The following is a 24297-nucleotide window of genomic DNA, read 5'->3' as shown; positions in this document are numbered from 1 at the left end:
CAGCTCTCAGCACTCTCCCTGCTAGAAGAGGCCATGATGTACAGTGTAGGGGCCTCCCACCCCACTCCTTACTGGGTCTCTACCTTATCCCTTGCTTGAAAATGGTGGGATTTAGGGGAACTCCCCTCTCCATCAGGACTCCCACTCCCCTGATGACCCCCTACTCTCCTTCTTTGCTTCCACCCTGCACTGACGCTTCTCCTGCTGCCTTCCAGAGTGCTATGCTCCAGCTTGCTGTCACTGAAATAGAAAAGGAAGCAGCTGCTAAAGAAGTGGAGAAGCAAAACTACCTGGCAGAACATTGCCCTCCTCTCTCGCTCCCAGGATCCATGCAGGAACTTCAGGTACAGGCTTCTTTAACCCTTTCAGTGCTGGAGCAGAAAATATTTGACTCCATCAGTCAGCCTGGTGGATCTAGACTGGCCTTCCCATCTTGATCCTCTCCTCCCCCTGTGTTACCCTGGAGCCAGATGAACATGCAGCTGGCTTGAGATGCAGGTGGTGTCTCTCTGCAAACAAAAGGGGTCTGGCTGGCAGGAAATATGTGTTTTAAATTATTTGTTGAGGCAGCATTTCTGTGCAGCCAGTAGCATGGAGATTAGGAGCTGGCTGACAAGCCCCTCTTCACCTCAATCCCATCTAGCCTTCTGGACTGAGGGCTTTCAGAGCCAGAGTGGTCAGGAGAGAGGAATCATGTGTGGAGGGTCCTAGCAGTCAACATCCCTCTTTGCTTTCTTCCCAGGAGCTGTGCAAAAAGCTTCATGCCAAGATAGAGTCAGTGGATGAGGAGAGGTATGACACAGAGGTGAAGCTACAGAAGACTACAAAGGAGGTGAGTTTCCTCTGGAGCCATCCTTCTGGGGAGTCTGCAGCCTGTTCCTCATGCCTCCCTGCACTGCTCGGGTCCATCTCATTAAACCCATACCCCCCTCTCTCTTTCTACCCCCCCATATTTCATCCCCCCCAGCTGGAAGACTTGAGCCAGAAACTCTTTGACCTGCGTGGCAAGTTCAAGCGGCCGCCGCTGCGCAGGGTGCGCATGTCGGCTGACGCCATGCTGCGCGCCCTGCTGGGCTCCAAGCACAAGGTCTGCATGGACCTCCGAGCCAACCTGAAACAAGTGAAGAAGGAGGACACTGAGAAGGTATCCTTCCCTTTCCCTTTTTTCCCTAATAGGAGTTGCCCCCACCCTTCAGGGCTCACACCTCACTGTAAGACAGACAGGGTTGAGAACGACTCTTTCTCCATAAGGTTCTTCTTCCTGCTCAGCGTTTCCCTCTTTTGGCACCCATGATGTTGAAACAGGAGGGTGCAGTTTAAAAAGATGTGTAGCATGGGTGGAACTGGGCTCCTCTAGCTGACATGGGGGTTTCCATGGGTGGGCTGGTGTGGGGCTGGGTGGGTTCTTACCACGGCACCATTCACACCTATGCAACCATCCCTCCCCCAGGAGAAGGATCTGCGTGATGTCGGTGACTGGAGGAAGAACATTGAGGAGAAGTCTGGCATGGAGGGTAGAAAGAAGATGTTTGAGGCTGGCGAGTCCTAAGCACCTGTGTCTCCACAGCTGTCCTCCTCTCCCTGCTGTCCCCACTGCCCTGCTTGGCTCAGGGGCACTGACTGGGTGCCATTTCTCTCTAGTTATGCGAAGAGCTGCATCATGGCAGCAGTGATGTAAATAAAGCTTTGGTGGGAGAGGTGGGTGTTGCCTGCCTGGGTGGCCAGACCCTGATTCATGCCACGGTGCCAGCAGGGACTCCCTCACTGTGGCAGTCCTGGTGGGGATGGGGAGGCTTTGGCAGGGGCTGTGCTGAGGACGTGGGGGACCTCTCTGCTGTCGGTCCCTGTCCAAAGCTGCAGGTGCTCATGCCTTTCCCCAGTGGTGAAGAGACAAAGAGACACCCCAGGAGGTGTTGCAGAACTTCAGCCCATGATGATCAGCAGGAAGCTGTGGGGAGGAGCTGAGAAGGGGGGAGAGGGGTGGCATGTGCAGGGCAGAAGCAGACCCTTTGGCCCCGGTGGGATTTGAGAGGTGCAAAGTCAGGAGAACCTTGGCAGCACCTGCAGCAGCACCCTGGGACTGGTACAGGGTAGGGTGCTGTGGTTTAGAGATGATGGCTGTCACCAGAGTGGCATGGGGAGCTGGGGGGGACAGTGGGTCACTCCTTTCCCTGCCATGGTGGGGATGTCCATTCTGCCCACTTTTCTTTTGGGTTAGCTCAGGATTTCCAAAATTTTTAGCTGCCGACAAGTAAAATCTTAAATCAGTCTCAGTGGTTTTTAAAAGAGAACAAAACAAAGCTCCAAATTCACCTTCCTTCTGCCCTCTCCCATCCCCCCAAACCCTCAGCCCATGAAGTTTCCGGCACAGCTCACTTCTGCTGAGCACAGGAAAAGCGAAACAGTGGCAGCACCCTGGTGCTGGAGCTGTCTGTGGGGCTGCTGTGCCAACCAGGGGAGAAGATGTCAGACTCGGAGGGGTGCCAGGAGGGTGCAGAAGGAGTGACCCAAGTGGGAGATGAATCCCCTGAGGAGAACGAGAGGTGAGGCTTGGGGACACCACGGCTGCCTTCCAGTCCCAGGATGCTGGGAAGCTGGGGAGCTGGGGGGGCACAGAGGGAAAGGAGGATGTGCAGCCAGAACAATGATGACCCACGAGGCTGGAATAGGTCAGATGTTCCATCAGGCTTTTGGCAAGCTTCTCCAGCTAGGATGAGACTTAGATTTCCTAAAGGTCTCATCCCCTTTGAACTTCAAAGCCCTTGGGAAGGGGTTGATGGAGTGGGAACCCCAGCTCCAGAAGCAGGAAAGCTCAAGAGAGAGGTCTGATGACCTGGAGCTGCTCTGCTGCTGAAATCAGCCCCATATCTAAGACCTCTCTAATGTGATCAGCTGCCTTCTCTCCTTGCTGGGCACATCTGATTTCTTGCTGCATCCCCTATGTATCCAGCCGAATTAACCTGGCAATGTTTCAGGCTGGCTGCTGTAAAATTATATATCTCCCTGTGCCTCTGCTCTGCTTTATTGCTTTATCAGCAGAGACTGCAAAATATGGGGTCTCTTCATTTGAATACAGACAGCTTTCCATGAGGGCTGACCACATCTGCAGATAGATAAGCTTGGCCAAAGTGCATCACCCAGAAGTGCTCAGATTTGGACTAGATTCAGGCTGAGCATCCCGGGAGCTTAGGAGGTTGCCTGATTTTTCACCTCCAGCTTCAAAGCTCACATTAGCATTTCTCCCCAAGGCTTCTGAGAGCTGGCACAGCTAATGTTGAAGGGAAAAAAAGCCCCTTGAGTGACAATGAGAGGAGAAAGGTGTGTCATCTCCTGTCATCAGTGGCTGCAGTAAGTGCTTCGGCTGACACCTGACAGCAATTAGCCTGGGCTGAAGATTTGACTGGAAGCTTCAAAAGGTGCTGGAAAGCTCTGTACATGACTGGCTGCTGAAACAAAGGGGAAGCCTTGGCTGCTGGGGGAGCACAGGGGTTTCCTCAGCACCAGGATCGATGTGATTCCCAGCACTGCTCCTGGCTGTGCCTGTGCTGCAGGCTCAGCTCACCTTGCAGCAGCAAGGAGCAGGTGCTGTGTGTGGCCCAAGGCAAGCAAACCTTCCTGCTCCCCTCTTGCTGCAGTGAGTGCAGCTACTTTGGTGCATGCAGGGCCATCACTGGGGTCTGCTGGTGGGGCTGGGTCAGCTTGTTCCCTTTTCTGTTTCCTGCTGGAGTTTCAGCTAAATAAAAGGCTGTTTGGAGGAGTCTGTTCTGTGGCACACAGACCCTTACAGCCTTGTTTAAAAAGAGCGTGAACGCTGACAGCAGGGTGGCACATCCTTTCCTCTCGAGCTGTATTTTAGAATCTTAATGAAATATGAAAATTGAGGGCAAAAATAGTGAGCAGAAACGAGTTCCTCTTTGTTTCAAAAATATGAAGAATTACTTTCCCTTACAATTTGTATAATAGTTTCATCTGCACCTCTAAACTTCTCTTGCTTTTCCTTGTACTGTTTAAACGCTTGCTAGACTCTGGTGATTTCCACTCCCAAAATGGAGGAAGGAAGTGTTTATTTGCTGTTTGGGTCTACCTTTTCTCACCCTGTGGCTAGCTTATCTCCCTGATCTCCTCTCCTTGATGAAAAAGCTCTTTTCAAGCTGACCCATGGATGGATGGAGGCAGGACAAAGCTCTAAGGACAGCCTAAAGCATGATGGATGTCAGAGCAACCAATCTTGTGATGGAGCTGCCAGGAAAGTAAATCCCAAGGCTCCTGGGTATAATGCACAGTGGGAGATGTCAGGAGAAAAATATTGGTGCTGTGTTTCTGTAGACAATGTTCATTGTCTATTTAACTATGCCCAGTGTATATAGGAGCATGCATTAGAAAATGGCCCAGAAATATTAATTTGAACACAGCCTACCTACTCTGTTTCTGATACAAATTGGGACATACTGGTAAAGTCCTGCTGATGCTGGTGTAACTCTGCTTAAACCAGACCACGGTTATGCTCTCTTCCATGAACTGGAATTGCTATATGGGAAACTGCTGTGGTGTGAGCCTTCCCCAACAAGTGAGAAGCTGGGGGGAGCTCTGGAGAAGTGGCTGCTTGGGTTGTCCTGCCTTGATGGGGAGAGGTTGGGAGCCCAGCATGCACAGGGTCTGCTACTTAGAGCTCTCTGTAGATCTCTGGAGGCTTCAGGTGACTCCTGCCTTCAGTTCCTACACCCATGGCTGGGCACGTCCCCTGGGCTGTGCTCTGCAGGATATCTGCACCTGGAAGGCAGATTGGATTTGGCTTTTCCCAAATTGCCCTGTCTCTGTCCTCCTGGGGTTTCCCTCCCTGTGAGCTGCAGGGCAGGCAGCCCATGTATGGTCACTGCCTGGGGAGAGGCTCTGCTGTGCCAGCAAGCCCCAGGCTTTTCTTTGCCACGTCCATCCCCAGCTGTCTTGAATTCTCCAGATCCTTGGAGGAGTCTCAGTCTTTGCTGAAATGACTGCTGTTGCTAAGTATACCCATGGTTGGAAGGAAGTTGTTTGGGAAAACTGATACTTGGAGAGTTTTTGGACTCCTCGGTGCACCAGATTCCTTGGGGGTGGAATGGAGGGATGGCTGATCCCTGCTGAGGAGGACCTGGTCACAGTTTGACCCAGCTGGGCTCATTAAAGTGGAAAAATAGTAGGGAAATTAACAGGGGAGGACCAGATGGATTATTTAATGAAGCTGGGTTATACTTCTGGTTTCCAAATTGGATATAGGTGGTCTGGTAGTGGCATTAGGGATAAAGAACTGTCTCTAATTATAGGAGGTATCAGGTGCCTTCACTGTCCTTTTCTCCTTGAGGAAAAAAAATAAATTAAGGCTGGCTTGCCTCGCCTTGCCTCCAGGCTTATTTTGCTATGTAAAGCTATGGGTTTGGAGGAGTGTGTGTTAAAGCAGGGGATTGCCCAGCAGCCTTCATTTGAATTGCACTTTTCTTTTTAAACTACAGAACACTCTCTGCTGGCTGAAAGGCTGGCTTTTTAAAAACTCTTGGTGTGAAGTCTGGCTCTGAAGCTGGTGGGAATCCCTTGCCCCTGGATTTTGTAAGGTGAACTTACTTCAGAGGGTTTAGGGCTTTTCCCCAAATCTGAAAAGCCTGTGATAACTGGAAGGGCTGGCTGTGCAGCAGGGAAGTGCTTAACCTTGGTATGTCCTGGGGATCCTGGGCCCCTCTGCTCTGACCTTCACCGACCTTGCTAATCCAGCCCTGACTGATGCTCTGCCTGCATCCCCCTTTGCATCTGTCACCCTGTGACCCACATGCCCAGCTGTGGGGTCTGCCTGGGGGCTGAGCTGACTCCTTGCTGCCCTGGTGCTCTCTTCAGAGCTGGGCTTGATCCCAGCTAGGCACTCATCCAGCCTGGCTGCTGCCTCTGTCAGGACACTGACTCACATCTGGACAGACCACCTGGCCAGGAGGTGCTCCAAGACCTCCTCAGTGTCATGTTTTTGTTGGGAACAGCTTTTTCTTTGAGGGGGGTGAGAATCCTGACCCAAACAAGGTTGTTGCTCAGGCTCCAGGAGGCATTGGCATGACCACCAGGCTCCTGAGAGTGTAATCTGGCTGTGAGTGACTGCAAACCTGCAGTGGTGCTCAGGGGCTCAGAGGGAACACCACAAGGATTTGGGGCTCTCACTGCATCCTCCCCCTGCTGCTCTCCTGGGCACTTTGCACACCTGCCTGGGAAGGACGGTGCCTGCTCACCTGGAACAGCTGAGGGAGGGCTCTGCTCCCCCAGCCTGCACAGCAGCCTGGACCTCCTGTAGCTGCAGTTCCTCTTCTCTTTATGAGTCCAATAAACTCCTGATCAGGCTGTCTTTGGGATTACTGACGGGGTGCTTTGGCATCCTTTGAGGCCAAATGCACGGGGAATGGATCTTCATGGTGTGGTTCTGTTCCAAAACCTTTCGTGAGGAGAAGCCTTGGGGATCAATGAAAGGAAGACACAGGGGTGTGTGATAGGGGCTCAGGCCTCTTTACCCAGGTCGTGTTCTGGATCATGGCCATCTGGTATGGGGCAAAAAACATGTCCTAGGAGGTGCTGCACACTCTGGGAAAGCAGCTGTCCTGCATGACATGAGTTTGGTATTATCAGTGCTAGAGGAGCACCCATGGTGCCCAGCCAAGGTCAGGGTGTCACCATGGTGGGTGTTCTGTGGCTACTGCCTCAGGGATAGAGGACAGGTTATCTCTGCTGCAAGGCCAGACAGCTGAGGTTGAGATGCTCAGGAAGGGGAAGGGTTGCCCTGATGCAGAACTTGCCCACTGTGGGTTTGGTACCCAGAAGAGGTGGTATCCTACCGGACCTGTGTGACATCTTGGCAGCTCTCTTAAGTAACCCAAGGCATCCCACAATTGACAGTTGTGTTCAGGCACCTGAATCACTCCCTGATTTCCCAGAATCAGCTAGGAAGCACAGGCCACTAGTGAGACTTGAGTCCAGCTCTCCTGGCCAGGTGTCTCGCAGTCCTCAGCCTGTCCCCATGTTCCACAGAGGCTCAGGCATGAGTGAGTTAACCAGCCCCACTTGGAGCCCATGGATGTTTTCCTTGCCAGTGCATCCATCCTAACACACACCAGATGTGTGAGGCAGCCTTTGAAGTGTCTTAATCCCAGGTTTTGGCACTCAGAGTTGTCTTTCTCACGGGCAGGTCTCCAGTGCCTTTCTGGGGGCTCCACTCCTGCAGCCCCCATCCCCTGCAGGAGAGCTGGCAGCAAGGCAGGACAAAACATCTTCTGTTATTGGCTACTTTAAGCAAGTCCCTCCTGGGATGGGCTGCTGGGGCTGGCAGCAGAGCTCCATATTCAGTCCCATGTCGGAGTGTCAAACCCAGGAGCTACTTGGGTTCAGCCTGTCTCACATGAGCTGTGGTGGTGCCCAGCAGCCTGGTGCATCTGGTAACTGTCCAAGAAATACATGGATAAAGAGGAAGATGCAGGAGCAAACCCAGCTGGATTTATTAATGAATGGGAATGGCAGTCAGTGGACTTCTGTTGGCTTAATTGGTGACTTCCATCCAGTCTGAAAACTTGGGGCAATCTGCAAGCAATTGATCTGAGAAGTGCAAGACTCAGATTAGCTGGAGCTCAGTTCATTTGGATTTCTCCTGCTATTGAGCAGACACGTAGGCCCAAATGCTTTTGCCAGTGTATGTCAGCACCATCCCTGTGCCTGCCATAGAGAAAGCTCTGCCAGTTTGCATCAGCTGGAGCTCTTTGGTTCTTTTGCTTAAGTGCTCATTTTGAAAAGAGATTTTTTTTTTTTTTTTTTTTTTTTTTTTTTTTTTTTTTGTTAGGGATTCATTCTGCATTACCAAGGAAGCCTCTCTCCCAGCTCTAGGTATCTGTTGCTTGCTGCAGCTGACTAGACAGTTTGTGCAGTGCCTTTTATCTAGTCCTTGCCAGATAGCTTGGAAAATATGATCTCTTCTTCTGTGCTTGTGCATGCTTGTGCTTTTCTGCTGCAGAAGCAGTTTCCTTTCCAGTGCAAGCTTGCTTTGGAGCCATTAGCATTGACAAATTCTGAATTATTGACAGACCTCAAACAATCACGGCTGCCAGCTATTTAGGAGGGGCAGAGTTCTCTCCCAGTAAAATTGATGACAATAATAATTTCCTTTTGAAATAAGTGCCTCCTTGCAGGTGTCACATAGCTTCCCATACCAGGAGCTGGCAGCATTGTGCCCAAGCTGAGCTGTCTTGAAGGGCAGACTACTGTGATACACAGGCTGTGCACCCCTGCTCTGGTGGCACCTCTTCCTGGGGGTGGCATTTGTCTCCTGCTGCTTCTGCACTCCAGTTGCCATCTTCCTGCATACAGCATTAGCTGCCCTTTGTGCAGAAAGGCTCCTCTCAGCTTTTCTTTGGGCCTCACTTTGGAGCATTAATGACTATTCCCCCTTGATGGAGCCATGTGTCCTCAAGCTCTCTGAATACATGATGATGCTTTTGGGAGCCCTTTCCAAACAGCTCCTGTCTTTTGCCCAGCTTAGCGAGGGAAGCATGGATGGATATGGGCAAGCTGATCTTAGATGCCTTTCCCTGGGACAAGGAGCAACTTGAAGTGAGGGATGCATGAACTGTCTGATGGTGCTTGGGAGTTCCTTCTTACCCATTTAGTGTCCCCTAACCCCAGCTGGAGTGACAGCCCAGCAGCGTAAAGCGGAGATTAATGGTTGCTAAAACTGCTGGTGTTGCACAGCACAGTGCTGCACCAGAGCCTGGAGCCAGCTGCAGATGAGCTAATAAGTTTATATTGGGCAGAAGCTGTATTTTACTCCTTGAAAGCTGTGTGGTCAGCTGAGCAGCATGGCTGGACACAGGGCTGCACTCTTGCAGTGGAACTCACCTACAGGCCCATCCACAAACCCTGCTGCACGGCTTTGGGCGCTGCTCAAACGTGTCACACAGGTGCCACCTGCTGAAGGAAGGTGGTTCCTCTGTTACTGGTAGTGCACCTCTTATAGCCAGCCTGGGAGGTGTCTGAAGGTGTCTCCAGCTGCCCAGTGTGCATCTAATCCACCTAATGAAAGCAAAGACCACTCCATTTATTTTAAAGAGAGATTCAAAATTCAAATTCATTCAGCAGCTTTCCAAACCTTGGTGAGCAGAGACTCGTGACAAAGCAATGTGATGCTATAAAAAGGCCTTTTGAAGATTTTTCCTACAGTGTCTGCTGGGGGAAGACAACCTCTTGGCAGCAGCTGCCTGTATCTTATCCATCCTGGCTGGAGTCCTTTGTCCTGCTTCTTGGCCTTGTGGTAGACAAGCATCGCTAAGAGATGGAGCCTGCCTCCTCGGGGCCAGCAGTTCTCCTCTTGTCCTGTAATGACCCTCCTGTGTGGGATGGGAGTGTCTTATCTGCAGCCATTGTTTTGTCTTCCTGTCTCTTTCCCAATGGCTTTGTTGATTTAACATATTATATAGATAGCAGTGCACAGTATCAGTAATGGCGCTGGCTCGACATGCTGGACCAGCTGCACTCCTCCAGGGCTTGGCTCAGTCTCTTGGCCTTGGCCCTGCTCTGGGAAACCTGGATGGTGGCTCACTGCAGTGCCTCAGGTGGTCTCGTGCTGTTTGCCCAGCCCTTGGTGCAACAGGAGCCCAGATGTCCTGTAACTGTGCTGGGCTGCCCTGGTAATGCTTCTCTCCTTCCCCTGTTTTTTAAATCCATCCTTTGTCCTTGTGTGTATCACCCCTGGGGCAAAAGCATCTTCTCTTACAAGGCTTGTGAACTTGCATCTTCCCCTCTCACTGATAAATGAAGCAAACTCCATGATGGAACCTAGTGATCTTAGGTTTATGGATGGAACCTAGTGATCTTAGGTTTATGGATGCACCCCTTAGGTTCCCCAGGGAGTGCCCATTTTCCATTCTGTGTGAGGGCCAGAGGTGGCAGTGGGGTAGAGGAAGAAGAATGCTCCTTCTAGATCCAGTTTCTGATTCCCTCTCATTTCTGCCTCTTTGGATATCAGAGGAAGAAAGTCATCACTGATCCCATGCCAAATATTTCAGACTTAGTATGACACAGTGTTTGTTGGCTGTTTAGACCCACAATTATACATGTTTCTCATGGTGCTCCTCTGAGCACATCGGCCTGGCAACAACTCTGAGCCAACAGAGCTGGCTCTTGCCTACAGCACCCCCTCTCTGAACCCCCATGGGGTCGTGCATTGCCTTGGGAATATCCTCTCCTGACTCATGCCAGGACAGAGGAAGGTTTGCAGGGGAGCACCACTGGGACTGGACTCCTTGCCCTGCACCCTGAGCTAATTGCAGAGGTGGGGCGCCCTGCCCTCCTGGCAGCACTCTGTGGTGCTTGTAAAGAGCTGCTCTGGGGGGAAGGAGACAATGTGCTGCTTTTGGCTGCTGGTCCTGCTGTCTCCTCAGGATTATCTCTTGTTTGCCTGTCTTGGTCTCTGTATTTGGCTGCCTGAAAGTGAGTGCTGGCAGAGTAAGGTGGACTGAGTTGAGTGGGAGTTGGGTGAAAGTGAGGTGGGCAAACCCTACCCTGCAGGCCAACATGTAAACCACACCATCTGTGCAGCTGAGGTACCAGTGGGGTGCCCTTTCCCCTGAACTGGGGCTCCTGGGGAGGAGCTGGGCAAATGCTGATGCCTGCCAGGCTGGTTTCCAAGTGGTGGATGCATGTGCCTGGTGAGGAGAGGCTGCTGGGATGTCAGGACAGGGGGAGAGGTGAGGGAAAGATGCATCGTTTAAAAGGAAAACCAGAGACCACCCCCCATCTATTCCATTGTCCTAGGGGCTGCTGGTGGAGGCACAGGGTCTGAGATAGGGCTCTTAGTCCTTGCTGAAGATGTGAGGCTGTCCCTGTGAGAACATCTTCTGGGGTGGGATCCCACCACTGCCGTGCAGGCATGCACCTCTGGGAACCATGCTGGCAGATGGAGTCCTTGTGAAGGACTGGCCCTTGCAGTGACTGTGCTTTGGTGCTGGCAGTGGCTGACATCCCAGCAGTATTGGAGAGAAATGCTTGAACTGTATTTAGCAGGAATAGGGTATTTTTGTTTCTTTTTTTTTCTTTCCCTTGACCATGTGTGAGCCTTCAACTGATTTTGCAACTAGTGCTACATAGCAGAAGGATTGTGTAATTAACGGGAACTGGTGCAGCCCTATCTCTCTGGGACTCCAGCCCTCCTTCCCACAGGGATGGAGGCAGACCCACTCTCTCTCACAGCATTTCACCTTCTCTGCCTTCCCTGCTGCTGGGAAGAGCTTGGGGGAACTCCAGTGCCACACAATGTGCTCCTGGCTGCTCCAGTTCCTCTACTGGGCTGGTGTTTTGCTGCAGAGATTTATGATGGTTCTCCCAGCTTAAACTGTGCCAAAAAATAACAGATGAATTATTTTTTTTTTCTTTTTTTCTTCCTGTGTCCACTGTACTCCTACCCACTTCCTGGTGGGAGCAGGGGGGTTGTTTCTGTGTGTTTCTGTGAAAGGATCCAAGCAGCTGTGGGACTGATGCTGACCTTACTGCTGCTGGACACATGGTGTGACTCACAGCGATGCACGTGGCAGTGAGGGGCAGGAGAGGAGAGGGGGCCCAAGGTGCCTCTGCACTCCAAGGCAGTGGTGTGGCATCTCTCCTGCACTGCTCTTTCTCTGTGGGCATGTCCTTTGTGCTTTTGAGTAGTGGGTTTAAATGCTCCCTACCCCACAGAGATGGGGATAGTGACTCTGTCCATTCCCCTTCTTGCAAGCTGTGGGTCCTGCCCTGCTCTCCCTGTGGTCCTGCAGGACCCCGCTGATGCTGGAGGAAGGATGAAAACTTTCTTGTCATATTTAATATCTTTCTCAAAGATGAAAGCCAGGAGAAGGGCAGGAAACCTTCTCCAGAGGTCAAGTGGCCCAGCCACCTTGAAATATTTTTCCAGGCAGAGTTCAGTACCAGGAATTTCTCTCCCTGGGAGCAACACAGAGCTCAGCCTGCTGCCTGTTGCAGTTAAGGACCCCCTTCCTCACTGCCTCACTTCTGGTGTTTCCAAATTATCTTAGCACCTTAGACCCGTAAGAGCTTATGTCGTGACCTCTCCCCAGTCCTGCATTTCATCATCCAAGCATGGTTTCTGTCAGCCCTGTTCATTGAAAGCCCCATCTCTGAGAGGCAGCCAGTCCTGGAACTAGGGTGGAAGTCTGCCAAGTGCTTTCAAGACAAGGAGCTCATGCTGGCATCCTCTGGGAGTCAAACCCAGTGTGGAGCCAAGGCTCTCTTGCTGGGGGAATTACCAGCTTTTCCTCTGCCCATTTCCACAGAGACTTTCACCTCCCATAGGTAGCAGTGTGCTGTTACCTCCATGAGGCTCCTGCCTTCTCCTGGTGACAGTGGCTGCATTCCTCCTCACCCCTCCTCGGCTCCCTGAGGATTGTCTGGCATCTCTGCCTGAATGAAGAATGCTTGCAGTGATTTCATTCAACCCCCAGTTGCTGCTGGCCCATGGCTGCTGAGCTACACCTCTGCCTGCCAGGACTCCCTTAAGTTCCTCCTTGCCTGGCTTGGACCATGGGAGTCAGTGGCAGGTTTGGGCTGATTCTCTCCAAAATGAAAACCCTGTAGGTGTACACTTCATTTCAACTCTGGCCAATTGTGGTGAAGTCAATAGGAATGCTCACATGCTTAAACCTAATTACTCCTGGAAGCACTTGCAGGGCTGGGACAAGCTTTTTTTTAGCATGAGATCTTTGGTGGTGGATCTCTTACATCGTCTCACTGAATTTATAAAGAAAAATATGCAGTGTGATACCATCTGAGCAGCCCACAGAGTGAGGCCAGCATCGATGTCTGAGCTTTGTGGATTTTGTTGTTCATAATCACTTAGGTGATGCTTACTAAATACCTGCAGGGGAAAAAAACCAAGCTGTTTTGAAATTAAGAGACAGTGGAAGGGAGGGTAGGTACTTCCTTTTTTTAATTGAGATTTCTCGGTGTATTTCATGGGCAACTTCCCCATTTCAGCTTACCAAGCATCAAGAAACATTTCTGCAGGAGAAATCGAAAGGAAACGTGTAAATGAGATGAGAGGGACGGAAAGCAGAAGGAAGGTGGGGGTCTCAGCAGAGTGGTTCCATCATAACTGCTCCCATTTTGCAGACAGCCAGAGGAACATTCCCACTTTCCTTGGGGAACATGGGCAGGCCATGCCATGAGCACCATAATGTGCAAGTATAAGGCAGGGCTGGAACTTGCTAGGTACAAGTCCAGGCATCTGTTGGTTTGGCATACTAGAGGTTCTCTTTTCACCCAAAAAAGCACACGTGGACCAGGAGATGCAGTTCAGGGAGAAAGACTTTCTGTTTTTTCCTCCCAAGACTACTCCCATGAGGAGGCAGCATGAAGAACAACCATCTGAATGTGTGGCAGATGGGCAATTTGTTTTAGCAGGTGACAATCTTAGTCCTTCATCAAACAATCTTGCACTTCTTTTATCTCCTGAAATACCAGTGTTTCATGGAGGCAAGCCAGATTTAGCCAATTTTTTTGCCTCTTTCCCAATGTGATGGCTGGGAAAGCTGAGGCACGGGCGACCTGCTGACTCGGTGAGGGGCAATGTTTGAGAGCAGAAGCAGGGTGTAGGCTGCTTGCCTGCCTGAGGCTCTGTGGCTTCCCCCAAAATCTTGCTGCTATCTCCATCCCAGGAGAACATTCTCCTCTGGTGTGGCATTTCCCAGTGCTAAGCCCCTTTCGTGTTAATCTGACTCTTGGCTCACCTTCGGACGTGCAGGGACTGTTTGGAGGTGAGACCTTCACGCAAGACTTCTGCTGGGAACGGAGCAGGAGTGATTTACAGCCCGTCGAGTGCAAGTTGCAAACCTGGATGTCTGCTCCCTAGGTGCTTTGTGTAATCAGAAAAACAGTGGTGAAGGTGCGAAAAAACAGAAGGGGGAAAAAAAAAAAAGAAAAAAGGGCGGGGGAGAGGAGGGGGCTGGAGAAGATGAAGGAGGGAGAGCAGAGTTAAAGGCAGGAGAGAATCCCCCTGGCAGGGGAGCGGGGAGCGCCGGGCTTTGTGCTGCGGCCCCAGAGGTTCCCCCGTGACACTTCCACGAGGCAGAGGGGGAGGAGGAGGAGGAGGTAGAGGTGGAGGAGACAAGCCGGGGGTGTGGAGCAGGGGGGGCGAGCAGAAACAAAAGGAAACCAGCTGCAGAACTTCCTGAAGGCGGCGAGGGGGCCGCGGAGCGCGCAGTGCCGGGCGGCTCCTGCGGCGCGGCGCTGGGGAGGGGGCGGCAGCGGGACCCTGCCCGCCGCCACCATGGCCAGCGCGATCCTCAGGCGCAACTCCAGCAAGCAGGGCCTGCAGAACCTCATCAGGTGAGCGCCCACCTGCCCGGGGACCCGCTCCGGCTCCGGCGGGATGTGCCCGAGCCCAGGGGCGCGGTGGGGGACGCCGCGGGGAAAGGGAGCGTGTTCCAGACCGACCATCTTCGGGTCCCTTTAAACCGGCGGGATTTCCTCCTTAGCCTGATTTTACAGCAGATCCCATGCGTTGGAAGGGAGGATAATAGATAACCCTCCCTCTCCTCCCCTAGAGCTGTATGAGAAAAGCAGATTTGAACTTACTGATGGCTTTTCCAGGAGCTCCCAACTGAAATAACTGAGCACAACTGTACTGTGACACTCACCTGAGCCGCTGGCTTCCCCTCTCCCTGCGAGGCATGTCTCAGTACGTGGCTTTTTGTGTCTCCCGAGTGCTGAACGCTTCTGCCTAGAAAAAAGGGTTTTCCTTTTTTCCCCGCAGGAACTGTACGGCGTGCACGCTGTGATGCTCGTTTTTAATTCAGAGATCAGTACAGGGCTGGATCCTCCCAGGGCTGCGAGCTGACACCGCTCTTTTTTCGATTTAATTGATCACAATAGTGCTTTGAACCTTTCTCTCAGAGTATAATTGCCAGGGCAGGGAGGTGGATGGCTCAGTTGGGCTTTTCCCGTTTGTCAGCCGGCGCTGAGCCCGGGAGGACGGCTACATTGTCTGCTGGCTTTGAGATTCCCTGCCATGTGGTCACTGGGCTCTTCCCCGGGGGCTGGAATCGCTGCCTCCCTCCATGAGTCTCCGGGACCCATCTCTGGCCGATGGTGGTGTGCCACGCTGATGGCCCTGACTGGGCTGAAGAGAGGCACTTCTCCCCTTTTCATGTTTAGTTGAGTAGATGGATGGGTGAGAGGTGGGATCAGGCAGTGCTGGACTCACATTCTGCATCTCGGGTGCCTCTTGGCTCCCTTGTGCTCACTGTGAGTGCTGGTCTCCAGCTGAGAGGTGGAGGATGTCACGGTGGGGTTTATTTCACCAGGCATTTTCCAGTCAGGTTGGGATCTCCTCGGTTGGAAATGCAGCCTCTAAACCTCATCTCTCAATAAGTTTCTTGCCTTGGAAGGTAAATGGGCACCTACTGCCCATCCAGTCCTTGCCGCTTCCTGCCCTTCTGGACCCAGGGAAGTTGGCAGGAAAGCTCCCACTGGTTGCACAGGCCCCTGGGGTGGAAAACGGGCAGGAGAAGCTGACTCCTCTCGGTTCATCTTTTGTTGGCCTGTTGGACCCATTCCCTGGTCTCAGCCCAGGGGGATGGGATCTGAGTTACACATCCCTGTTTCAGAGCAGGGCTTTGTCAGCAGCTTGTGAGGGGCAGGGAAACCTCTGGGGTGTGCAGAAGGCAGGGATGAGCTCAGATTTGGGGCCAGCTGGTACTGAGGAGGGCCAGGGAAATGAACTGGGGTGGGAGTTGCCTGCTTACAGCTGGGTAGCAATTTATTTTGCAGGGTGACAGATGGGGGGGAGCAAGGGGAAGCACATGTGCTTCATGCAGAGAAAAGGGGTGTCCAAAGGACTGTCCTCAGCACAGCCGAAACCAGGGGTGTTTTCCTGTCCTGAGTGACATTTCCAAGTTCCTCTGCTTTGGATAAGGGACTTTTTTGTGTCCCAGAGACTCACAAGGACTTTTTTACAAGGTGACATGTTTCCTGAGTAGGGTTATTACACTTAATTGATTGAGGTTTAGCTTTGTGGCTGTGTTTTCCAGTCCTTCTTACAGATGAGGAGTGGAGCGGGGTGTGAGGGATTTCCATGGTTTGCACACAAAAAGCCTCACTTATGTTCACAGGATTCAGCAGTGGAACAGGCAGGGTCTGCTCCATGCACACCATAGCCAATTTTGCAGCTGTATTTTTCTCCTGGAGTTCCTGAGATCAGCTGTGGGGCTGGCTCTGCAAGTCCTGCCAGCTTGGCTGCAGGAAGGAAGGAGCTCCTTCAGTGAATGGCTCGAGGCTCCTGTCTTGAAGATATGTTGCTGTCAAGATTGCTGTGCTCTGCTTTTTTCTGTCCCAAGGTGACTGCAACAGAGTGGCTACACTGTGCAGGTCCTGGGCCCTTCTGGTGTGTCCAAGTGCTTTGGAGACCTGGAGCACACAGTGAAAACAGCAGCTCAGAGCCATAACCACGAGCCCTGGGGAGATCACTGTGGTGGCAGGATATACCTGGCTGCTCCTGCTGCAGGGCAGCAGCAGGGATAACCAGGGAATTACCTTCTCTGAGCACTGCTCAGCTACAGGAGCTGCTTGCCAGCTGCCCAACAGCTGGGTTAAGGGTTCCTGAGCTGAAACCAGTGTAAGTCTTGTGCATTTGGGGTTGAAGAGCTGAGTCCCAATGCTTTAAGCATCCTGCCTTGTGCTTGATACAAAACCCCAGCATTTCAGACAGAGGGGCCCATGGGTGAAGCATCACCCAAATATCAGTTCCAGGAGTCAGATTTGCATTAAATGGCTTTTCCACTGACTGCTGACAGGCTTAGTGCACATGGTGCTCTGGTATGGTTTGGTGTGCTTGGGATCACTAGGACATGTTGGAGACGCCTGGGGGCTGAAGCACGGAGCCAGTACTCAAGGAAACATCTTCCACCTCTGCCCAGCCAGGAGGTGGGCTGGAAAAATTAGCCCTCCTTCTTCCTCACTGGTTTTGAGAAGGTGCAGGCAGGGTTGTTCCATTGACATCTGAAAAGTTGGAGGCTGAAAAGAGCCCAGGGTGAGGCCTTGCAACTGCAGAGCACGAGTGGCTGAGTAATTACCTGGGAAAGGTATGAGAAGAATGGGCAATTGCAGGGCTATCTACCTTCCCTGCTTTGGCCCATGTGCCCAGGCACTCCCCTTGTCCAGCATAGTTTCTCTATCAGGATATCACTGGGGAAATATTTCTCCCTTTGTAGCACGCTTCCAGTGATGATCCCTCACACGCCCACAAGGCTTTGTATTTTTTTAAAGTCCTCTCCAAACATGAGCCACTTTATCTTGTTATCATGATCTCTTTCTCCTTATCCTTCTAATGAATTCCTATAAATAAGATAGGGATCCAGCACCTGTCATGTCGATTCATTCACTTCATTATCTTCTCCTGCTGGAATTTTACTCTCCCTCTATTTATCGAGCCTGAAGAGTTTCACAAAAGAATATGGCTGTTTAATTAACCTACAAATCAGCCTCTCTGTGAAGCAGCTGTGCTGCTCCTTGGAACTGGATTATTGGGCCTCGTGGTTGACACTGCTCCCACTGGGTGCTGTGGTGCCTTGCTGCAGTGGTGTCCCCATGGCTGGGCTCTGGGTGCCTGCCTGGGATGTGCTGCCCTGGGGTGCAGTGTGTGGGCATATGGATGTGAGTTGAGAGCCCTGCTGCTCTTGGCTCTTTTATCTGGCTTGTCAGATAAAAGAGCCAAGAGCAGCAGTGCTGCTACCCAGCTGGCTTATCACTGCTGAATCTGGGGTACCATTAGGAAGCGAGCTGTGATTTGTTCTTGGGGAAAAAGGACAGTGTTCTTACGTGCTACAAGACCCCTTTCCTTCCCAGCACAATGGGGACCTGGTCCAGAACAGGGGCTCCAGAGCATGGCTGCTCCAGAGCAACAAATAAACCAGTGTCTCTAAATGTATGTCTTTGCAATGCCATGGAGCTTGATGTACAAATACTCCTGTGGGAAAAGGGGGCTGAATCTTGAGGATGAAAAAGCTCAGGGGAAGAAAACAAGTCAGAAAATTTGATCACAGCATAGAGCTAATTATTTACTCTGTAGGATGAGATTTTTGCTTATCTTCTGTGGAGTCATTAACATGGGAAGCCAGAATGTGAGATCTGAAATGAATCTTGCACAGTGCTGTGTTTTGGCCTGCTGTATGTGATGAGATGACTGCCACCTTCAGCACTCATGTCCTGGCACCCATGAGGTGCTGCGGGGCCCCTTCTTTCTCCCTACAAGAAGTTTTTGCATTTCCAAGCAATACTCTTGGTGATTCTCAGAGTTCCTCAGCACTATGGTAGCTTTAAAATTCCCTGAACGTGAATTTTGGTGCATGTCATGAGCGTAATATTTAGTTTGATCAGGATATGGGGGCTCTGCCCAGCTCTGCAGGACACTTTCCTTTCTGCCTGCATTCGATGTTTCCCAAAGATTGCCAGGATGTGTCTCAGCAGGGAAGATGCTACTCCAGTATTTTTGTCTTGACTTCCTGAGTGCTGAGCTGGGAACAAGGAGCTGGAAGCACTTGGGAGGGCTGGATGGCTCTTTGAAGGGGAAGAACATTTTTTTGTGGGGTGGGGGAGTGTGTGGTTGATGCCAGGACATGGTCTGGGCACAGTTTGTTGCCTGGGAGATAGCTACCGCCTCCAGGGGCTACTGCAGCACCACTTTGCTTCAACTCCCTGGCACCTAGAGAGGTGTAGGGAGCAAGGAATTCTTGCTGTGGAGAAGTGGGGCAGCTCTTTAGGGGAAGATGGGGAAACTGAACTGTGTAGGAACGAGCCAGTAGCTGAGCAATTGTGTGGGAAGAGGAGGGAGGGATACCTGCATGGGGACACCAGGGGACACAGGGCCTTCATCGGTGTGATTCATGCTTTGCAATGCTGCCTCAGTGTGTCATGAGGAGCCTATGTGCTTCCCTTCTTGAATCTTCTCTATTTTGATGTTTTTATTAGTGGCATTCATTTCTTTATCCCTCTGTGCCCCGTTGGCATGGCCAGGACAGAACAGACGGTCACCTTGGTGTACCCCACAAATGGAGGGCAGATGGAAAGGGAGACATGAGCAGAGGCTGCTGGCAGGGAGGAGCATCCAGGAGACCCCTTTGGGCTGGACTGATGGCATTTCCACATCCCAGGGTGCCTTCTGTGGTGCCAGCTGCTTGCAGGGTGATGCCACCATATTCTGCAGCCCAGGAGGAGCCTGGGGATTTGCAGCCCAGCTGAGCTGTGGGGCAGGGTGAGGGTAAGGGCTAAGCCAGAGCGTGGTGGGTAGGTCCCTCCCTGGGTGCCTTGTGGGTGCCCACCCTCAGCTTTCACCCCAAGGATAACAGCTCATCCTTTCTCTCCAGTTGAAGTGGCTCATCCGTCCCCTCTGAGTACTCTGTGGACCCATTCCCAGATTTTTTTCCAGCCCTGGGGTTTGTTTTGTCAGAACTCCACCTACCACTGACCTTTCCCAGAACCAGTGCATGGGTTTTGTTTGCCTTTAGCCTGGCCTGACCCAGATTTTTACCTGCTCTCAAGCAATTGGATGTTCAGGGCCTGAACTTTGAGCCCATGGAAATTTTGGGAAGCTCTAGTGAACCTTTGAGCCCATCAGGGCTGCAGCCACAGGTCACTGGCATCCTCTGATGGTGTGGAGAAGGACCACCATGTGTATCTGAGTGTGGCTCAGCTAGAAAGGGCACTGGTTGGAGAAGCTGAGGCCTGAGACACCAGCTGGGATGGTGTCTAAGAACTAATTTTCAGCTTCCAGATTTTTTTGATTTCTCCTTCTTGCTCCAATTCTAACGCTTTTGATGGAGCATCAAATAGCATCAGCACCATCCCTCAGCTCTATGGTGGGCAAAGGGCAACTGAGGTTGCCAAGAGCCTCAGCAAGAAGCTGGGGTGCCATGCCCTCAAACACAGGATTTTGGGATCAGTATGTTGGGGCAGAGTCTTTTTCCTCATGAAGATGCTCTGCCCTGGCGCAGCAGGGAGCGAGGGCTTGCTGCTGCTCTGGTTCCTGCTGCAGCACAGCTCCTCAGTGATGGCCATAAAGGAGGAGATCTCAGCTGTCCCAGGGCATGGAGCATCAGCGTTCTCACGGCCTGTGCTCAGACAGCAAACTCCCTCCTGCTGCTGGGGACAGACACGGCCTCGCCCTGGGGCTGCCAAGGGAGGGCCGAGCCAGTTGTGCTATAAAAACACCATGCTGATACAAATCCTGCTCTTAATCCTGGCTTGAAGCAGCAGGGATAAGGCAATTGCTCACCTTTCTAGGCTCAGACTTGTTTTCCAGCAGGAGTGTGTCAAGAAGGATGCTGGCTGACTGTAGCCGAGGCAGGGAGGCTGTGGAGTCTTGCTTCCCTCTTAAGGAGGAGAAAAATAAAATACAAAAGCTGGGTAAGGCAGTCTGCATCTCTTTGGCAAGTCTATTTTCTCCTCTGACATGCTTCTCCCTTGCAAAAACAGAGGCCAGACTTCCTGCCTTGTAGAAAAAACCCTCAAATTCCTTGAACCTTTGGGCTGAGATGGAGAGGCCATGAGAAAGGGCCGTGGTTCGAGGTCGTACCCAGCACTGATTTCTCACACCTACTGAATGCAGTGGAGTGCTGGGAGTGCTCAGGCTCCAGCCCTTTCCTCCCCCTGCCAAATTCCTGGCCGGTGATGCTGATACATGATTGCACCAGCCTATCTGTGTGCTAAGGACCACGGTCCTGAGGGTGCAATTCATCATCTTGGAGGTGATTCGTTTGGGTTCTGTCTGCTGTGATTAAAATCAATAATAATAATAAAAAGAAACAGTTGTTCCCCCTGGTTGCCTGGTGCCTCTGTGAGGGGTTGTGCATCACCTATGGTGTCTGGAAGCATGGAGCATTCCATGCACCTTGTTGGAACCACAGTCCTGGGAGCGGCAGGAGGGGACAGATGAAGCTCATGATGAAGGACCAGCCCTGCTTTCATCCCTCCTCCAGGGTTTGCTCCTGCCATTTGCCACCAGCTTTCTCAAGTGTGTCTTGTTTTGCTTGTGGAAGCAGTAAATTACCATCCTGGAGCTTTCCCTGCCTGTCATGACACAGTGACAGGTCAATCTTTGCAGGGCATTTAATGAAGGCTAAACTAGGCAGAGTTTTATATGTGGCACATGCATGCGTGGCTGTACATCTGCACATCCTTCTCAGGGCAAAAAAGGGATGTGCTTGTGCAGAGGAAATCCAAGATCTGTTTAAAAAAAGAAGAGTTGCTTTTATTTTTAAAAGGGAGATAGGTCTCTGTGATGCTAAATGTGGTTTTCCTTCTATTTCTGCTTGATGAAAGTTTGGGATGTATCATGTTCTGTTCCAGATGCCTTGGTGTGTCCTTATCACCCCATACGTGCTGCCTCTCCACAGCCCCAGAGTTCTAGCAGGAGGTGGAGATGGGCTCTGTGGCCCCTCCTGGGTGTGAAGCAGCTCTATCCTGCTGTTCACATCCTGGAGGTGACCTGTGATTTATAGGAGAAATGGGGAGACATGGCCAAGACTGCACAGCTACGTGTGGGGTGGGGAAGCTTGGTATGAGAACAAGGCTGAGGGTGAAGCACATAGATGCATTTTTTCCTCTCCCCCTGCCCCCCTTCTTGTTCAAACTCTGTAGCCTGGGCTCTGAACAGAGCAATGCAGCTGAGGAATTACATGAATGTATGGAAGGGAGAGGCTTGTGGAGTATCTCTGGCTGCCTTTGACTGACACGCTGCTGTTTCAGAGCTAGAATAACTCTCCCGAGGCGAGGCTGAAATAAACTTCAGGATGTGACATAATAATCCTTGATTTTATTTCTTTTCTCAGTCTCCCTGTATTGTGCTGCTATCCTCCCCCTGTTCATTATTCAGTGGGATGATGACCCAGCTGTAATCTTTGCTGTCCAGCCACGTTACTCCTAAGGCATGGAAACCCACGACTTCTGTGGTGGCCTGACACCAGTGGTCCTGAATGACATGAGTGGAGGCTTTATCTGTGTATTTCAGCATACTTGACTCAGTCACACAGAGCCATTATATGCCTCTAATAAGTGATTAATTTGTTGGCAGAAGGTCAAGTGGGTGAGGGAGTTGTAGCCTTTGGAGGGTGTCCTCTTCCCTTTCGTGTGACAGGGTGAGCTGCACATCTCCTGCCAGCAGTCAGGGCCCTTTATAAAATGTGTGATAAATGCAATATGAAATAAAGCCTGGCAGATCTGGTCAGCAGCAGATGAACTTGTTGATGGTCCTAGGCCATATTCTGCACTGATGTGTTATCTGGCACTGTGACAGGGCAATGCAGGCTGCAGTGGATTGCATGGAAGGGGAAGGTCCCTTGCATTGGTTCTGGCACGTCCCTTTCCCAAAGCTCAACAGAGGGGAGATGGGATGGCTGCCCTTCCCAGTTCTCCTCTAATTCATGCAGCCCCGTGGCTCCCAGGGGATATTTCCAGCTGTGCTGGATGCTGGGTTTTTCACAGGTGATGGGGTGATGTATCTTCTGGGGTTGTACCTGGCTCCTCTTACATCCTGTTCCCAAAACCTCTTCCTTCTTGTGCCCTGGCTTTGTGGGGGCAACCTCCCCAACAGAGGTGGCAACCAAAGCTAACACACTCCTGGCCTGGTACCCCAGTGAGCTCAGGAAACAGGAATGTCCAGTGTTGTTGCAGTGTGATGGTAGAGGGTTCCTGAGTTTTTCTGGCATAAGTCTGCAAAAGCCCAAAGCCTCTGGGAGGCATTTGATTTTCCTTTCTGGAATTAGCTTTAGTGCTGAAGGTTGGGTTTGGGCCAGCCAAGCTTCCTTTGAGCCGTCAACCATGCGAAAGACTCCTCGAGTCTGCAGAGTTTCCCTTAAACACTGCTCATCTGCTGCCAGAAATTCCCCTTGCCTGAATATTAAAATCTCCTCAAGTGCTGGTGAGGAATTGCCCAAAGGAAACGTGACCTTCCCAGCCATGCTGGCTTGTCTGGAGTGGGTGTTTGTGGCCATGTGGAGCAGGGCATGCAGAGTGTGGGTGCCTGTGCTGCTGTGCTGCAGGAAGAGGTGTTCTGTGGTGCAAACAGAAATAAAGCCCCTCCCTTGGCTGGGTGTCTGGAGGGAGGTGAGGTCAGGAGCTGGATCTGAAACAGGCAGCAGGGTCAGAGCAGAAATCTAAGCATCCCAAATGCTTGGCAGGCAGGGTCTCTGTGGGCACAGCTAACCAAGGTGCTTTCAGCTCATCCTCACACCTGCAGAATGTCCTCAGAAGAGAGAAGACCATTCCACAAAGTGTGTTTGGCTCAACCAAGACGTCCAAAAGCTGTTGGCAGAGATGTAGGGGCCATGTAAGAAAAATGACCCAGCCCTGTGATGAGCTCTTGCTGGAGGAAATCTTGCCACAGCTCTGGGCTGCTGGGGCCTCTGAGGTCTCTCTACCTTTTCTCCTCCCTTCTCCAGTCACACTAAAGTCTGTATAAGGGGGTGAATTTCCTTTCACATTGCATGAAAATCCCTCTGTGGAGGGATTTTATAAAGGCAGATGGCTGGATTCAGGAGTGTAGCATGCTGTAGCTCATCTTGCAGCTCCTCAAGCTTCAAGTCTTGCTTTCCATTTCCCCATCCTGTGATGGGTGAAATGCAGTTGAGAACTCTTGGTCCCACTGGCAGCTATGAATCTGCTTCTTCCCCAAACCTCTCCAGCCTGAGACCAACCTGGGGCAGTGCTGGCTGGAGGTGAAGATCCGTGGGATCAGCCTGATCCTGAAGCACTGGGTAATTATTTCTAGGATTGGGAAAGACAGTTGTGAAATACCACTGTGGGCTGAGCACGCTGAGTTACTGAATGTGGTTGTGAACAATTAGAGCAAATGGGAGACCATGGCCCCGTTTTAGTAAATGGAACCATTTGGAAATTAAATCTTTCCACCTTTTTGCTTCAAAAGGCAATTTAACAGCTGACCCCCTGCTCACACTTGTGCTTGTCCAAATTGAAATGGCACATTTTGTCTGGGGTCCAACAAACCCCTGTAGCTGACCCAAACACAAGGACTTTGGCAAGGCTTAGTTTCTCATTCGCTTGTGTTTTTTTTGCTTCATTTTGTTTTGTTTGTTTTTCACTAAAGACAAATATTTGTGCTGCTCGGTCAGTCCAAAAGTAATCATCCTTTTTCCTCTGCTTGTCAGTGTGATTACTGAACCCCAACACATCACTTATTAAACCTCCCTCCCCTACCAGCCTATTTGAGCATGACAGAGAGCTCAGAATCTGAAAATAAATTCAGTTTAGGTG

At 51.4% G+C, this 24297-nt stretch overlaps 2 protein-coding genes across 3 annotated transcripts in view; both read left to right on the top strand.

Annotated features, from left to right (window-relative positions):
* The first annotated feature begins 215 nt into the window (after positions 1-215).
* TNNI2 (troponin I2, fast skeletal type) lies at positions 216-1549 on the top strand. Its single transcript, XM_066552466.1, has 4 exons — positions 216-344; positions 743-832; positions 968-1144; positions 1451-1549. The coding sequence occupies exons 1-4, from the start codon at positions 222-224 to the stop codon at positions 1547-1549; spliced, it is 489 nt and encodes a 162-aa protein (XP_066408563.1). The 5' UTR covers positions 216-221.
* An 853-nt stretch (positions 1550-2402) lies between these two features.
* Positions 2403-24297, top strand: part of LSP1 (lymphocyte specific protein 1) — a 48592-nt gene continuing 26697 nt past the window's right edge. Inside the window, exon 1 of one of the 2 annotated variants that reach the window (XM_066551876.1) lies at positions 2403-2543. In XM_066551876.1, the coding sequence (XP_066407973.1) occupies positions 2464-2543 (80 nt within the window). In that variant the 5' untranslated portion in view covers positions 2403-2463. Of the gene's footprint in view, positions 2544-14221; positions 14362-24297 lie in introns of those variants that run through there. The other variant, XM_066551877.1, reaches the window with a different exon arrangement.

The sequence above is a fragment of the Molothrus aeneus genome, chromosome 6, assembly GCF_037042795.1.
Source record: "Molothrus aeneus isolate 106 chromosome 6, BPBGC_Maene_1.0, whole genome shotgun sequence".
Classification (NCBI taxonomy): domain Eukaryota; kingdom Metazoa; phylum Chordata; class Aves; order Passeriformes; family Icteridae; genus Molothrus; species Molothrus aeneus.
This window is presented reverse-complemented; position numbering and strand designations above follow the sequence as displayed.